Source organism: Microcaecilia unicolor, chromosome 6 (assembly GCF_901765095.1).
Source record: "Microcaecilia unicolor chromosome 6, aMicUni1.1, whole genome shotgun sequence".
NCBI classification, from domain to species: domain Eukaryota; kingdom Metazoa; phylum Chordata; class Amphibia; order Gymnophiona; family Siphonopidae; genus Microcaecilia; species Microcaecilia unicolor.
This window is the reverse complement of record NC_044036.1, coordinates 176,084,844-176,102,789: the sequence shown is the minus strand read 5'-3', so window position 1 is coordinate 176,102,789 and position 17,946 is coordinate 176,084,844. Positions and strand designations below refer to the sequence as shown.

Genomic DNA, 17,946 nt, shown 5'->3' with positions numbered 1-17,946 from the left:
TGCGGAAGGAGGACCTATGGGCACCTCGACCCCGGGAAAAGAGACATCTATGTTGGATATTGTTCCACCAACCCGGGAGATCGTGGCAGTGAGTACCGGAGGAATTGTAAGACCTTCAGTGGTGTCGCTAGACACACTATGGGACGCCATACAAGGTGTGAATAGTACTTTATTATTAATGAATGCCTCAGTTAAAGGTGAAATACTTGAGATAAAAAAGTCTAATAAGGATTTATCTGAGCAAACTCAAGAACAGAACGTGAAAATTATTAAAATGTCAGGAGAAATTGAAGAACTAAAAAATTTAACCACGACTTTGATTAAAGATAGAGAAATCCAAGAAAGAAAATTGGAATATCTGGAAAATAATGGACGCAGGAACAATTTAAGGTTCCTAAATTTCCCTAAGTCACCTCTTATTTCCTCTCTGGACATGCTTAAGAAATATTTTTCTGATGTACTGGGAATACCCGTTGAGGGATACCCCCCCATAACAAGGGCCCAGTACATAACTGGGATAACTAAGGTGCCTAAAGAACAACCTCAGCCTGCTCCTAGTTCCGATCTAAACTTGACAGAATTCTTGGAGAGTTCTCTTGAACTAATAACCGAAAGAACAACATTATTAGTCACCTTTGCTCTTGAACCTGATAGAAACAATATTTTTCGCTCATACTTTCGCCATATTAATGATTCTTTCTTGGGACAAAAGATACAGGTTTTTCCTGATATGGCACGAAACACACAAAAAAGGAGAAAAGAATTCTTGATGTATAAATCAAGAGTTCTTAAACTAGGTGGAACTTTTATTTTAAAATTTCCTTGTAAATGCTATGTCTCCTTTGCAAAAGTGAATTTTGTGTTTTTTACACCCAAGAAATTATTGGAGTTAATTGAATTAAAAGAAAAAGATGTTTCACCTGTAGAAACTCCCATAATTAATGCTGTATAAGCCGGCTGTGATCATCCGTTTTTCCCTTCCGTTCGTAATAGTTATACTATGTTATTGTATTACTCAGTAGAAATTTCTTAGTATCTTGATCTATTTCTTCTTATTGTGGACAAATTATAATGTTTATGTCAAGATTATATCAGTTTGATATAATGTATTATACTGCTATTATAATTTCTGATATTTCCAATACATTTATGTTGGTGGATATAAATGTAAAAAGTTAATAAATAAAAAAATTTAAAAAAAAAAGAACGAACATTGATGATCCAAAGAATGAAGAAATAAGATATGTTGGATACTGAATATTGGACAGTATAATTGATGAGAATGGATAAGCTGTCATCATATAGCTTTGAAATGGCTTAGGGGTTCATGCTGTTGGTCATGAATAAATAAATAGGAATATGATTATGAAAAACACACAGGGAACTTAGTACCTGATGATTTAAGTATGGTATGAATGAGGAATGAAAGTTGAGTAAGACAGCAAGGATAAGAAATCTTTTATTGCATTTTTGTAATTTTGTATTCAATAAGGAAGATTTGTATAAGTAATGAGGTTTTGAAGGAATAAATATATAGTAGTTACTGGAGATAAAATATTGAAATAACCAATGAGAAATATATCTCTTTTGGGTCTACATGCTACTTCTAGAGATAGGATAGTCTTGGTCTCGATGAACTTTGGTTGGACTCAGTAAGTCTTATCTCATGTTCGTATGTCCCTTCCTTTCTCCAGGCTTCCCCAATGTTGGAAAGAGCAGCTTAATCAATAGTTTGAAGCAAGTGCGAGTATGTAATGTTGGGCCAGCAAGGGGCACTACAAAGTGAGTATCTACATTATTAAAAGCGCCTTAGTAGAGAATATTTTCCTTTACTGCTTTTTAAAAATGTATTGCATAATTTGGTCCATTTGTGCACACCCTCTCGAGTTACCTTAATCTCGTTAATTTGTTTCTTAATAAAGAGAATCATGACAGCTTACATGTTCCCCTGGATAACAGTGAACGTTGCAATATTGATGTGTTGCTTTTCCCTTCAAGAGCAACATAATGATGTTATGTAAGATCTGTTCATGTTTCTTTGAGAATCTTAGTTCTGTAATTGGGAAGCATCTGAATCTGCTTTTTGAATTGCATAGCCTGTGTATGGAAACTAACGTTTTTAATATAAGGCATTATTCCCATGTCTGGGATGCAGTGAAAGCAGTTTGTTTGGGGAGGAAAAAACCCACTTTCCTTATTGTCTGCTCCAGACCATTCCTAACTGGCTGGTATATGCATTCCTACCAGCAGAGGGAGAATGAGAACTACTGACCAATCTCATTCTATAAGGAGCTGTAGGTTAAAGAGCTGCATGGGAACGGGGATAGCAGGATTCCCGCGGATCCCGCAGGGATGTACCCAGGTCCTGCGGGGTTCCCGCTTAGTGGAGCAGAAGGGAACGGAGGAGCGAAGGGGAAACGGAGACTACCATGTCTTCAACTCCCGCTCTCCCACCCTTCCGTTCACCTCTCCTCCAGCCCTGGATGGCCTTCCCACATGTACCTCACATCACCCTGGTGATCTAGTGGCTTGCTTCGGGGCAGGAAAGGTTTCCACGTTTTCCTGCCCGCTGACACTTTCGCTGACGCCACCACTTGTTCTAGGGCTCTGTTTAATAGTGCTGCCTATTCATAGGTAGGGTTCATGCTGTTTGAATCATAGAAATTAGTGCTACACGTATGTTGTTATGATTTTTTTTTTTAAGGTTTTGCATTTCAGCATGTCTTATACTATTGCTGTTACTCCAAATGAAAATATATTTCAAAGGGTGGGGGGGTGGAATTATCTTAACAACTTAAAACTCCCCCGTAAATAAGTCAGACTATATACCACTCGGTAAATCATATAATTTGTGAAGGAGACCTTCTGTGTAGGCACCATGATGAACATGTCAAGTCTGTGGAAACACAATCAGTATTTTGTATATTTTTTGTGTACAGTAGCACAATTTACGTTGGACGCTATAGCACTTAGTTTATTTTTATTTTTAAGGAAGAGTAATGATATGTTTAAATTAAATTTAAAAGAATGCTGGCGCAATCTAGCTTAGACTTGTTTGGGGCAATGCAGGATATAACTCATAATAAGACTTAGGGCCTCTTTTACAAAGCCGCGCTACCAATTCTCGATGTGGCAAATGAGAGGAAGCCCTTTCAATTCCTGTGGGCTTCCTCTCATTTGCTGCATGGTAACCGCTAATGCGGCTTTGTAAAAGAAGCCCTTGTTGATTGCTTCCACACCTTTTTAGACCTGTTTTATCATGGTCTTACGCTGAAGGTCTCCCTTGCAAATTATATGATGTAGTCTGGCTCAGTTATGAAGGAGTTTTCAGTTGTTGCAGTTACTCAAATGACATGAGAATCATGGTGAAATGTACTAATTTTCATTTGCACCTGTTTAGGGGAGGTTGGATTTTTGTGGATGCAAAGTTTCTCCGAGGACAAGCAGGCTGCTTGTTCTCACGACTGGGTGACGTCCGCGGCAGCCCCCACCAACCGGAAGAAGCTTCGCGGGCGGTCCGCACGCAGGGCACGCCCACTGCGCATGCGCGGCCATTTTCCCGCCCGTGCGCGACCGTTCCTGCCAGTCTTGTTTTTTCCGCGCTGGAGAGAGTCGTGCGTCGCCGCTCTTTCTTGTCAGCCCCGGAAAACTGTCGCGTTTTCGCGAATTTCTTATTTTTTTGTTTGTTTCTGGTTCCCGCGCGTTCCGGACCCTTTTCTTTTTCTCGTTTAAAAAAAAAAAAGGTGAACGCGCTTGTTTTTCCCTCGTTTTCTAGCGGGGGCGTCGCGTTGCGGCCTTGTGGCCGCGCGGTCGATTTATTTTTCGAGGTGTGATTTACCGCCGCCATCGACGACTTTAACTTCGCCGACGCGATTTTTCCGTCGATGTCCTCGAAGGTCCCGAGTGGATTTAAGAAGTGTGGTCGGTGCGGCCGGCCTATCTCGCAGACCGACACCCACGCTTGGTGCCTCCAGTGCCTCGGGCCGGAGCACAATATCAAGTCGTGCTCTTTGTATCTTGGTCTCCGGAAACGGACTCAGGTTGCGAGGCAAGTTCTACGGGACTGTCTTTTTGGAACTTGCGCCGGCCCCTCGACGTCGACCTCGACGGCATCGGTATCGACGGCCGGTTCTTCGGTACCGGTATCGATGTCCGCGAAATCGGCACCGATGGCATCGACCCCAGGAGCACAGGTCCCGTCGGCCCGCCGGTCCTCCGGTGAGGGTAGGGGTGAGAGGCCGCGTGGGCAATTGGCCCCGGTCACTCCCTCTGCCCATGGCCCTCGGGACCGAACCCTGTCTGACCTGGTTCCTCGAGACCGAGGGGGATCGACCTCCTCCTCCTCCATTCCACCTGGCGCCGATGACGGGCACCGCAAAAAATCAAAGAAGCACCGTCATCTATCGCCTTTGATGCATCCGGCTCTCGGTGCCGGCGAGGAGCCGAAGCGTCAGCGTCGAGAGGAGAGGTCCCCTTCGGTAGTGGAGGTCCCGACGCGTCAGGGTCCCAGCACTTCGGTGCAGTCTCCTGGACCCGAGCAGCTTCCGGCACCGACACCTCTACCGGCCCCCCCCCCCTCCCCCCCGTCTTTTCCGACAGCGGGCCTGGACGAGTGCCTCCGAGCCATCCTTCCGTGGATCCTGGAAGGGCTGATGCGCCAGGCTGTGCCTGGGGTGCTTGCGCCGTCGGCGCTGTTGACTGTGGCGCCGGCGAGCTCTAGCCCGGTGCCGAGGCCTTCGACACCGCCGCCGCTTGCGGCGCCGGTCTCGACCGCCACGCAGGTGGAGTCCCCGTCGATGGAGGGAGCTTCGTCCCCGCCGGCGCGGGAGTCCACCGCTCGACAACACCGAGGCCTCGGTGCCTCGACGTCGAGCCGGGCCCGGTTAAGGACTCAGCTACATGAGCTTATGTCCGATACCGAGGAAGAGGCCTCGTGGGGGGAAGAGGAGGACCCCAGATATTTCTCCTCAGAGGAGTCTGTGGGCCTTCCCTCCGACCCCACGCCTTCACCAGAGAGGAAGCTCTCGCCTCCTGTGAGCCTCTCCTTTGCCTCCTTTGTAAGGGACATGTCCATTTGCATTCCCTTCCCCGTGGTCTCTGTGGATGAGCCGAGGGCTGAGATGCTCGAGGTTGTCGACTATCCATCACCACCTAGAGAGTCCTCCACGGTGCCGTTGCACAATGTCCTCAAAGAGACACTGCTTCGGAACTGGATGAGACCATTATCTAATCCCATCATTCCCAAGAAAGCAGAGTCCCAGTACAGAATCCACTCGGACCCAGAGTTAATGCGGCCCCAATTGCCCTATGACTCGGCGGTCGTGGATTCTGCTCTCAAGAGGGCACGGAGTTCGAGGGATACTGCCTCGGCGCCCCCGGGGCGGGAGTCTCGCACTCTGGACTCGTTTGGGAGGAAGGCCTACCAATCTTCCATGCTCGTGACCCGCATCCAATCTTACCAGCTCTACACGAGCATCCACATGCGGAACACTGTGAAGCAACTGGCGGACCTGGTTGATAAGCTCTCGCCGGAGCAGTCCAGGCCTTATCAGGAGGTGGTCAGGCAGCTGAAGGCATGCAGAAAGTTCCTGTCCAGGGGTATATATGACACCTGTGACGTGGCATCTCGTGCTGCGGCCCAAGGTATAGTGATGCGCAGGCTCTCATGGCTGCGTGCCTCTGACCTGGACAACCGCACCCAGCAGAGACTGGCTGACGTCCCTTGCCGGGGGGATAATATTTTTGGCGAGAAGGTCGAGCAGCTGGTGGACCAACTGCATCAGCGGGAAACCGCCCTCGACAAGCTCTCCCACCGGGCGCCTTCAGCATCCACCTCAGCAGGTGGACGTTTTTCCCGGGCCCGGCAGTCTGCGCCCTATGCTTTTGCCAAGCGTAGGTACACCCAGCCGGCCCGAAGGCCTCGACAGGCACAGGGACAGCCCCAGCGTGCTCGTTCTCGTCAACAGCGTGCGCCTAAGCAGCCCCCTGCGCCTCCACAGCAAAAGCCGGGGACGGGCTTTTGACTGGATCCACGGGAACATAGCCGCCCTCAAAGTGTCCGTGCCGGACGATCTGCCGGTTGGAGGGAAGTTAAAATTTTTTCATCAAAGGTGGCCTCTCATAACCTCCGACCAGTGGGTTCTCCAAATAGTGCGGTGCGGGTACGCCCTAAATTTGGCCTCCCTTCCACCAAATTGTCCTCCGGGAGCTCAATCCTTCAGCTCCCATCACAAGCAGGTACTTGCAGAGGAACTCTCCGCCCTTCTCAGCGCCAATGCGGTCGAGCCCATACCACCCGGGCAGGAAGGGCAGGGATTCTGTTCCAGGTACTTTCTTGTGGAAAAGAAAACAGGGGGGATGCGCCCCATCCTAGACCTGAGAGGCCTGAACAAATTCCTGGTCAAAGAAAAGTTCAGGATGCTTTCCTTGGGCACCCTTCTGCCAATGATTCAGAAAAACGATTGGCTATATGTTCCCTGGATTTAAAGGATGCATACACTCACATCCCGATACTGCCAGCTCACAGACAGTATCTCAGATTCCGCCTGGGCGCACGGCACTTTCAGTATTGTGTGCTGCCCTTTGGGCTCGCCTCTGCCCCACGGGTGTTTACAAAGTACCTCGTGGTGGTAGCGGCGTATCTACGCAAGCTGGGAGTGCACGTGTTCCCATATCTCGACGATTGGCTGGTCAAGAACACCTCGGAGGCAGGAGCCCTCCGGTCCATGCAGTGCACTATTCAACTCCTGGAGCTGCTGGGGTTTGTGATAAATTACCCAAAGTCCCATCTCCAGCCAACCCAGTCTCTGGAATTCATAGGAGCTCTGCTGAATACCCAGACGGCTCAGGCCTTCCTTCCCGAAGCGAGGGCCAACAACCTCCTGTCCCTGGCTTCACAGACCAGAGCGTCTCAGCAGGTCACAGCTCGGCAGATGTTGAGACTTCTGGGTCATATGGCCTCCACAGTCTATGTGACTCCCATGGCTCGTCTTCACATGAGATCTGCTCAATGGACCCTAGCTTCCTAGTGGTTCCAAGCCACCGGGAATCTAGAAGATGTCATCCGCCTCTCCACCAGTTGCCACACTTCACTGCTCTGGTGGATCATTCGGACCAATTTGACCCTGGGACGTCCATTCCAAATTCCACAGCCCACGAAAGTGCTGACGACGGATGCATCTCGCCTGGGGTGGGGAGCTCATGTCGATGGACTCCACACCCAGGGTCTGTGGTCCCTCCAGGAAAAGGATCTGCAGATCAACCTCCTGGAGCTCCGAGCGATCTGGAACGCACTGAAGGCTTTCAGAGATCGGCTGTCCTGCCAAATTATCCAAATTCGGACAGACAATCAGGTTGCAATGTATTACGTCAACAAGCAGGGGGGCACCGGATCTCGCCCCCTGTGCCAGGAAGCCGTCGGGATGTGGCATTGGGCTTGCCAGTTCGGCATGCTCCTCCAAGCCACATACCTGGCAGGCGTAAACAACAGTCTGGCCGACAGACTGAGCAGAGTCATGCAACCGCACGAGTGGTCGCTCCATTCCAGAGTGGTACGCAAGATCTTCCGAGAGTGGGGCACCCCCTCGGTGGACCTTTTCGCCTCTCAGACCAACCACAAGCTGCCTCTGTTCTGTTCCAGACTTCAGACACACGGCAGACTAGCGTCGGATGCCTTTCTCCTTCATTGGGGGACCGGCCTCCTGTATGCTTATCCTCCCATACCTTTGGTGGGGAAGACCTTACTGAAGCTCAAGCAAGACCGCGGCACCATGATTCTGATAGCGCCCTTTTGGCCCCGTCAGATCTGGTTCCCTCTTCTTCTGGAGTTGTCCTCAGAAGAACCGTGGAGATTGGAGTGTTTTCCGACTCTCATTTCGCAGAACGACGGAGCGTTGCTGCACCCCAACCTTCAGTCCCTGGCTCTCACGGCCTGGATGTTGAGGGCGTAGACTTCACTGCGTTGGGTCTGTCTGAGGGTGTCTCCCGTGTCTTGCTTGCCTCTAGGAAGGATTCCACTAAAAAGAGTTACTTTTTCAAGTGGAGGAGGTTTGTCGTTTGGTGTGAGAGCAAGGCCCTAGAACCTCGTTCTTGCCCTGCACAGAACCTGCTTGAATACCTTCTGCACTTATCAGAGTCTGGCCTCAAGACCAACTCCGTAAGGAATCACCTTAGTGCGATTAGTGCTTACCATTATCGTGTGGAAGGTAAAGCCATCTCTGGAGAGCCTTTAGTCGTTCGATTCATGAGAGGCTTGCTTTTGTCAAAGCCCCCTATCAAGCCTCCTGCAGTGTCATGGGATCTCAACGTCGTCCTCACCCAGCTGATGAAACCTCCTTTTGAGCCACTGAATACCTGCCATCTGAAGTACTTGACCTGGAAGGTCATTTTCTTGGTGGCAGTTACTTCAGCTCGTAGGGTCAGTGAGCTTCAAGCCCTGGTAGCTCATGCTCCGTATACCAAATTTCATCACAACAGAGTAGTGCTCCGCACCCACCCAAAGTTCCTGCCGAAGGTGGTGTCGGAGTTCCATCTTAACCAGTCAATTGTCTTGCCAGCATTCTTCCCCAGGCCGCATACCCGCCCTGCTGAACGTCAGTTGCACACATTGGACTGCAAGAGAGCATTGGCCTTCTACTTGGAGCGGACACAGCCCCACAGACAGTCCGCCCAATTGTTTGTTTCTTTTGACCCTAACAGGCTAGGGGTCGCTGTCGGGAAACGCAACATCTCCAATTGGCTAGCAGATTGCATTTCCTTCACTTACGCCCAGGCTGGGCTGGCTCTTGAGGGTCATGTCACGGCTCATAGTGTTAGAGCCATGGCAGCGTCAGTGGCCCACTTGAAGTCAGCCACTATTGAAGAGATCTGCAAGGCTGCGACGTGGTCATCTGTCCACACATTCACATCACATTACTGCCTCCAGCAGGATACCCGACGCGACAGTCGGTTCGGGCAGTCGGTGCTGCAGAATCTGTTTGGGGTGTAAATCCAACTCCACCCTCCAGGACCCGCATTTATTCTGATCAGGCTGCACTCTCAGTTAGTTGTTCATCGTAGGTCAATTTTTCTGTTGTACCCTCGCCGTTGTGAGGTTCAATTGACCGGGGTTCTTGTTTTGAGTGAGCCTGAGAGCTAGGGATACCCCAGTCGTGAGAACAAGCAGCCTGCTTGTCCTCAGAGAAAGTGAATGATACATACCTTTAGCAGGTGTTCTCCGAGGACAGCAGGCTGATTGTTCTCACCTACCCTCCCTCCTCCCCTTTGGAGTTGCGTTTTCATCATTTTTGCTCGTCATTCAACTGGCGGGAACGGTCGCGCACGGGTGGGAAGACGGCCGCGCATGCGCGGTGGGCGTGCCCTGCATGCGGACCGCCCGCGAAGCTTCTTCCGGTTGGTGGGGGCTGCCGCGGACGTCACCCAGTCGTGAGAACAATCAGCCTGCTGTCCTCGGAGAACACCTGCTACAGGCATGTATCATTCACTATATTTACATTTACATATTAATTGCCATACTGTGTTAGACCAAAGGTTCATGAGGGTCACGTATGTGAACATCGTCTGTCAGGTGTGTGCTGACCTGAAAAAAGGTTGAGAATTGAAGATGTTAGTTTCCCATCAGTTCTGCGCCTGTAAATCAGAGTTGCCTAACCTTTTTTTTTTTTAAGTTCCTGCACCCCTTTTTACTGAGGCAATGTTTGGACTCCCTTTCTAAACCAGTGTCCACTAGTGACTTCTGATGACTACATATCTCAACAACTGTTATCAGATAGCACTGTTAGTGGCTAACTGATAAGTTAGTGAGATATGCAGTTATACCACCAAAGAAGTCACACTTTTTGAAACTGTCTAGATAGATATTTTATTCAAGACCCTTCTCCACACCCTGGGTAAGAGCTCTTGCTGTAAATGTTCACCTTTTTGGTAATTTCTTGACTGGTGATTTTAGCTGAGGTGTTTCTTCTCCTGCAGGTGCATGCAAGAAGTAAAGATTGACGGACAAGTCAATATTTTGGACAGCCCTGGTATCATTGTATCTCCTTCTAGCTCTGCTGTCACTCTTGCTATGAGAGCTATGCCTGATATTGATGAAGAGAACCCATTAAATGCTGTTAATGCTATTTTGAAACACTGTAATAAGCAGCAGGTAAGTGGATGGGAATCAGAGAAACTGAACTAGAAGTAGCTATTTAGCACTGTTCTTGCATTCTGTATTTTCACTGATAAGTAAACTTCAGCCCTGCCATAGGTTTCTTCATATGACCATAGTACACTGCAGTCTCCACCCCCCCCCCCCCCCCCCAATCAACTCCAACAGAGAAGCGGTACAGATCCGCAGACAGGGTAACCCAAAAAGCAGAAAGGATTGCATTTCCTATTTTGCTGAGACAGGAATAGCCTTCTGGAGGTTTCCTGGAGGGTGGACCCTTGCCCCTCAGGCAGAACCCCAGGCAAGAAAAACTTTAGCTACTAAATAAGTATTAGACATAATAAACGTTTATTCAAATAGTCAAAGAAGCCAATCGGTAATTATGGAAATATCAACAAATAAAATCCCAATAGAGTATAAGGTGTAGCAAATTAAAACAGAGTTTTCCCTGGGTGCTGTCAATATGTTCATCTGCTAGTGTAGGCACATTGAGGCTTGCCATCGTCAGTTCTGTTTCCTCTCAAAATACTTCCTTTCTTCATTATCTTAATTAGAATTACCCTTCCTACCTAATTCATCTTTCCAGAACATTCTGTTTCAGCACGTTCCATCATTTATTCCATCAAATTCTTTTACAGTCATATAAAGCATAAGTTTTCATTTGATATATGATATACCTATGCACCTTTATTTGTATTCTGAAATTATTATTCCGTTAAGATGATTGCTGTGAGGTTCTTTTGCACCTTATCTGCTTTATATTCTGAAATTCTTATTCTATTAATGTGAATGTCATTGTAACATTTTGTAAGCCACATTGAGCCTGCAAATAGGTGGGAAAATGTGGGATACAAGTGCAGCAAATAAATATGGGTTGACCTATGGCCTTGTTATGCACAGTCATCATACTAGCCCCCTCCACCCTTTTGCTGAGCCTACAATTTTACCCACACCCACTTACTTCTCCTTCTAATTGTTTATCTGAATACTGCAGGTGTCCTTAGTCATAGGAGTCTCTGGCTCTTAGTTGCTGACCACCAACTTATCACAAGTTAGCGTAGGCCAAATGTCAAACCACAGCCTTAGAAGGGTAGTTACCAGAAAGAATACAGTTTTATAGCTGTCTTGCAATTCCAGATTTGCTCCCAGCTCAAGAAAAGCAAAATTGCAATATTAAAATAAAAAAAACTAGAAATATAGAGGGTTTGCACCTTGCTATGGCCTCTGTGATATACAGGATCACAGATGGAGATCAAACAACAATACTTTTATTTAAAAATGATGAGAAGACATTGACATGTTTCGCTTGAAGCCTACATCAGGGGCAAGACTAATAGGGATTAACTTTAAAAAAATAATCCTCTACAAAGAATTCAGCAACAAAACCACAGTAACATCTACAGCATGTAGTTTGACAAACTGACAGTTTTCTCTTCCGTCTTTAACCACAGCTAATTAATGTCATAATGAAGGTGGTCAACTTGATATTCTTTCATTTAGATTCACAGACCTAAATAATTTTTACATCTGCGATATATGTAAACTAAAAGACTGAGACCATACTTTCCAAGCTCAGTTTTTAGATCCTTAACTCAAATCACTTCTATCTAAATTTGACTATTGTAATTCCATTTATGCAGGATTAAAAGTCTCACTATTGAGAGAATTACAAACAGTCCAGAACATAGCGGTTTGCATTGTACTCAAGTTTCTCGTTACTCCAAATCGACACCTATATTATTAAAATTACACTGGCTTTCAATAAATGCATGTATAACTTTTAAGCTATGTGTATTTGCTTATCAAATCATATATTGTCTATCTCCATCTTATTTTTAGAACCCTATTGAATTACTAATATGTAATGCATCTAGAAATTCTAGAGACTTCCAGTTCTCCACTTCCCAAATTGTAACAACATAAGATAGAAAAAAAAATCCAAAATACTGGTTTCTCCTACCAGTGTACTAAAAGATGGAATGTATATTTAATGTAATGTAAGTACATAAGTAATGCCATACTGGGAAAAGACCAAAGGCCCATCAAGCCCAGCCTCCTGTCCCCGACAGCGGCCAATCCAGGTCAAGGGCACCTAGCAGCTTCCCAAACGTATAAACATTCTATACATGTTATTCCCGAAATTGTGGATTTTTCCAAGTCCATTTAGTAGCGGTCTATGGGCTTGTCCTTTAGGAAACCGTCCAAACCCTTTTTAAACTCTGTCAAGCTAACCGCCTTCACCACGTTCTCCAGCAACAAATTCCAGAGTTTTTAATTACGCATTGGGTGAAGAAAAATGTTCTCATATTTGTTTTAAATGTACTACACTGTAGTTTCATCGCATGCTCCCTAGTCCTACTATTTTTGGAAAGCGTGAACAGACAATTCACATCCATCTGTTCCACTCCACTCATTATTTTATATACCTCTTTCATGTAATCTGAACTTGCTGTCAGTAAGTTTACCTCCCCCGCCTCCCCCCCCCCCCCCCATTCACTAAGCTGAACTGCAATGCTGACAGCCCATTCAAAGTGTGGCTTAGTAAAATGGGGGGGGGGGGGGGGGTTAGTGTTTCATGTGAGCTACATTGACCCTAAACTTGCTTGGGATAATGTGGGATATAAATGTCATAAATAAATAATACATGCTTGAGATGTTACTGCAGCTTTGTTGCTGAATTCTTTGCTATTTCATCTTCATCTGCGATCCGTTCTGCTTTTTGGCCCTCCCTAACCAAAGATGTTTGAAAATGTGAATGACGCCACAGGAGTGCCTATGGGACTTTGTAGTTTTGTAAGAGTCATGTTTGCACACCTCTGAACCTACCAGGTGCAGTGGTCAGGTTGGTGGTACTCAGCTGTTCACATCTTTCCCTGTATGCCACTTAGCTAATTATTTCAGTAAAAGTGGATTGTCCCATTGGTTTCTGTGGAACCTGTAGCACATTGAGTTTTGTTTGTGCCTGTAAGTTGCTTGTCATTTTTTCATTGGGCAACCTTCTTCCTAGTTTGTCATTTTAAATTTATTTATATATTTTGTGGCTATTTGTTTCCTTTAGCACATTGTGCCTGAGCAAGAAATGATGAGGCAAAAATTGTCTGATATGGTGAAGACTGTCAGATCCAACTCTGATCTTGCCCAGTGTGCGCTTAATGTATCCAGGATATGCATTTAGTGCATAAGGAACTATTATTTGCTTTGTTTATGAATAATTAAAAAAAACACCTTATCCTTGGTTATAAAGATAAATCATTGTTTTCTCATTATTTCATTCTTTTTTAATTGTAGAATTATGGAATTTTTAAACATTTATAATTTATTGGATGTTTTGTCTGTTTTTGTTTTTTTTATTTAATCTGTGACCCCTGAGGCATGTGACTTTTTCCTAAACACTGCTCTGTGTTGGGTCTGTTGGTTGTGGTGCTTTTATCAATAAACCTCTTGTTTTAGACTTCCCTTTTGGCTCTTTCCAGATTTGCCATTATCCTGCCCTACTTTCTTTTTGGATCTCCATCTACGTAGGGTTTTTCTCTGGTTCTGACTGTTGGTTCAGAGGCTGTGGGATAGTTGTGTCCATCAACCAACAGGTGGAGGTAGAGAACTGAAAACTGAGTTGACATCTCTGTCACGCATCCAGTCCAGCTCTCTAGTATTTTCTATCTCCAGCAGGTGAATGTACACACTTTTCAGCCTCTGGTTCTGAGTGATTTGCTCCTGGCCCAGTTGTTCAAATGGTCTCCAGTTCAGCTTTGCAGATGGCTTGAGTCTGCAGAGTCGTATCTGGAGATCTTTAGATCCCTCTCTGTGGTACCCTGTGAATTTACTTCTTCCCTCCCTTAACCTCTATCATATTTACTGTGGAGCACTCCTTTTCCAGCACAACAACCTAAAAAAGAAAAGAGAAGGTTTGCTGGAGAGTGGGGGACAGAGTATCAGTCCTGAGCCTTTTCTCATCTGTGGTAAAACTTGTGAAGCCTGAGTTTGGTGGGAGCAGCCAGCAGTGGTAAGTCTGACTAAAATTTGACTCTGAACTGCCTGGAGGGCTGCAAGATCTATTTAGTGCAGGGGAGGGACCATGACTCATCCTATCTGTCTTGTGCAGGTACACAGTCTATTGAAGGAAAGTCCAGTGCTCACAGAGAATCCATGCCCCTTTGGTCTTACGGCTTGGTCATTGAAGGGTCTCAGTTGAGACAAAACGGTTATTCTGATTTGATCATTGCTACCTTGCTTCGGGCTCAAAAGCACTCTATATCCATGGCATATGGGAGGGTGTGGAGGACGTTTGAGGGCTAGTGTTCTGAGTGTGGAATTTCTCCCTTCTCTACTCACATTGTGCACATCTAGCATTTCTCTAGGCAGGTCTTCAGAAAGAATTGACGATGGGTTCTCTAAAAATTCAGGTTGCAGCTTTGGACTGTTTTTAGGGGCCAACTATAGAAGATGATTCTTGTGGCTGACCCGGATATTGTTTGATTCATGCAGGGAGCAGGCTGCTTGTGGCCTCCTTTTCATACACTGTGTCCAGAGTGGAACCTTAATTGAGTCCTTCAGGCTATTCAGAAGCCTCCTTTTGAGCCACTCCCAAAGGCCTCTTTGAAAGATCTTGCACTATAGATAGGGTGGATGTTGCGTTGGCATGTAGGGTTTCGGAGCTTCAGGCTCTCATGTTTGGGTCCATTTCTTCGCTTTTTGGAGGTGGGGAGTTCCCTGTGCATGGTTCTTTCCTTTCTTTCAAAAGGTGTATGAGCATTTCATCTCAACTAATCTGTGGAGCTTCTGTCCTTTTGCAGAGAGGACCAAGAGACTCAGTGTTCTTTCTTGAAGGTTCTCAATGTGCATAGAGTCCTTATTTAGATATTTGGATGTCACAAATGAGTTCCGCAAAGACTGTGCTTTTTGGTAATCAAACACTTGACCAAGCCCACAATTGCTAGATGGCTGAAGAAGACTATTGTGTCAGCTTATTTGCTTTCAGGGAAGCAGGATCCTCAGACCTTGCAGGCTCATTTTACAAGGCATACAGTGACATTCTGGGCGGAAACTACCTTACTGTCTCTGGATATTTGCAAGGCTGCAACGTGGTCAATGCTGCATACTTTTGCCACACACTACAGGGTGGATATTGTGTCGTGCTCGGAAGCCAGTTTTAGGGTTTGAGTCCTTAGGGCTGTGGTACCAGGATCCCATCCACTCTATGGATTGCTTTTGAACATCCCCACAGGTTTTGAAACAGTGACACTAATTGGTGCTTGTAGTTGCTAGTATAGATTTATCATAAAAACTTGCTCTGGCGTAAAGAACAAAAGTGGATCTTCCAGCTTAATACTATAGAACCTTATGGGTTAAATAAAAATGTAGAATGAAATGCATTCTTTTGAGGTGATATACCTTTAATTGAATCTAAGGTTCTGATTGGCGGATCCATAAATTGGTGTCTTTTTAAGTTCCGCAGCCATCTTGGAGTTGACACTAACTGGTTCTTATAGTTGCTAGTATAGATTTAGCATGAGAACTTGCTCTGGTGTGGGGAGCAAAGGTGGATCTTCCAGCTTTGTGCTGTAGAGCCTTGTGGGTTGGATGGAGGAGTGGAGTGTGTTCTTTTGAGGTGGTATACTTTTGGTTGGGTCTGGGATTCTGATTGGCGGATCCATGGGTTGGGTTCTTTTTTTCTTCTTTTTTTTTAAGTTCCTCAGCCATCTTGGAGTCAATTTTGGTGATCGTGGAGTTGTTTGGCGGCATTGAGGCAGCGGGGCAGAGCGTTCTTGTTGAGGATTTTTGTGTTTGCTTGGTGTGGATTTCGGCAGTTCACTGGAGATATCATGGTAGGGGTTTTGAGTGCTGCTGCTGGAGAATGCCTTTGGGGGGGGGGGGAGGTCTGCATGGAAGATTGAAGTTTAGAGTGCTTCTCTTGTTGGATGGGGTGCAGACTGTTTCACCATTTTTTTTTTGTTTTCGATGCAGGCCTGTTGAATGTTTGGGATAGGTTTTTTTGGGGGGGGGTCCCTTTGTAGTGTGATTTATTTTCGGGTTTTGGAGTTCTTTCTTTCGTGGTTCCATGTGTTTATGAGATTGGGGGGGGGAATAATGTTTTTTTTTCTCAATTGGAGGAAGTTTTTTTTTGTCATTGGTTCTTTTTTTCCTCTTTGTTTCATGAGGAGGCTGGTGATGATGTCCTGCTTCGTTTGCGGTTGAGGTGTGTTGGGTGGTGGTGCTTTTTGGTCATTGTTGAATTTCCTCACTGGGAAGCTTTGGGGTTCCTTTATTTGTGGTTTTTTTTTTTTTGTGTGTGTGTGTCCCTGTGGAGGTTATGGAAGATTGGTGACTCTGAGCACAGGCTGGTGTTGGTTTTTAGCATTGACTTATTACCAGTTTGATTATCTATTTAGTATTTTTCAGGTAGCAGTTAAAAGTTCCATTTTCTGTGCCTCTACGGCTGTAGGCATACAACTTCAAATTAGAATCAATCATAATGCAAAAAGTTGTTCTTTTCAAAACATAATTGCTTACTTACTTGCTGTAGCAAACTCTGAGCTGCATGAGATTTCTTTCAGCAGTAGCAGTGATCGGGGATTACAAGTACGCTTTTCATGTTCTGCACTGTCAAAATACATGGTAGACCAACACATAAATCACATTGTCAGAGAATGTAGTAAAAGCAGTTAGCTTAGAGGGGTTTAAAAAAGGTTTGATTAGCTTCCTGAAAGAAAAGTTCATAAGTCATATTAGATTAACTAAAAATAGTATATTGTGATATGGCAAGTATTGGGCCGTAAGAGGAAAAATAGGCATATTCAAGTAGGATCAAAATAGAGTTAGAGCAGAAGGGGTGGACCCTAGCATCAGATAACTATGATTCGGATTATTCTTCCGAATGCACATCACTTTGCATTTGTCTACATTAAATTTCATCTGCCATTTGGCTGCCCAGACTTCGTTTCCTAAGGTCTTCCTGCAATTTTTCACAATCTGCATGTGTTTTGACAATTTTGAATAGTTTTGTCGTCTGAAAATTTAATCACCTCATTCGTCGTCTAGTTAGAGGATATAACTCACCGGTGTGGACCGGTCTAACAGCATTCAAGGAAAAGAAATTAACAAGTAAGAGTACATTTTTACCTTTTCCTCCACTGGTATATATGGGTAAGGTACCTTTTTAAGTGCTGTTAAGGGTAGGGATTGCAATGTATATGTTCTTTCTGTCTTTAAGAACGTTGAATTGTACTGTACTGTGTTTACTGCATAGAACATAAAAGCAAACAAATTGAGGAACCATATCAGTATTTTTGGCTTGTCTTTTTTTTTTTTTTAAGACACTTTATTCTTGTAACTTTTTTTATTGTATTTGCTTCAGATAATGCTGCAGTACAATGTCGCAGACTTCAAAAGTCCTCTGGAGTTTATAACTCTTCTGGCTAATAAACGAGGCATGCTGAAAAAGGGAGGCATTCCTGACACGGAGGGCGCAGCTAGGTTACTGCTGAGCGACTGGAGTGGGTAAATTCTGTCTGCATATGACTTGTTCTGGGATTTTACATTAAACAACCAAATATAATTAGTCTGCTAGTTTTTTAGCGAATTTCAAATCCACTGCTTTTTGGCTTTTTTTTTTTTTAAGTCTGGGTGACAAGGTAGTGCAGTAATTCTCTACCCAGTCCTCAGGGCACAGTAAGCCAATTGGGTTATCACGATATCCACAATAAAATATGCATAAGCCATTCACTGCCCCTTGGCATGCAAATCTATCTCATGCATGGTCATTGTGGATAATCCTGGCTGTGTGGTCCCTGAGGACCGGG

General features: G+C 45.5%; 1 protein-coding gene and 1 non-coding gene across 3 annotated transcripts in view; both read left to right on the top strand.

Moving 5' to 3' along the window:
- GNL3 (G protein nucleolar 3) overlaps window positions 1-17,946 on the top strand; it is a 99,880-nt gene that overhangs the window by 57,049 nt on the left and 24,885 nt on the right. For both annotated transcript variants that reach the window (XM_030207670.1, XM_030207671.1), the window contains exons 9-11: window positions 1,695-1,782; window positions 9,970-10,144; window positions 17,502-17,644. In XM_030207670.1, the coding sequence (XP_030063530.1) occupies window positions 1,695-1,782; window positions 9,970-10,144; window positions 17,502-17,644 (406 nt within the window). The remainder of the gene's footprint in view (window positions 1-1,694; window positions 1,783-9,969; window positions 10,145-17,501; window positions 17,645-17,946) is intronic.
- Window positions 13,222-13,292, top strand: LOC115473593. Its single transcript, XR_003942690.1, has one exon. It is a non-coding gene; the product is annotated as a small nucleolar RNA SNORD19 (small nucleolar RNA).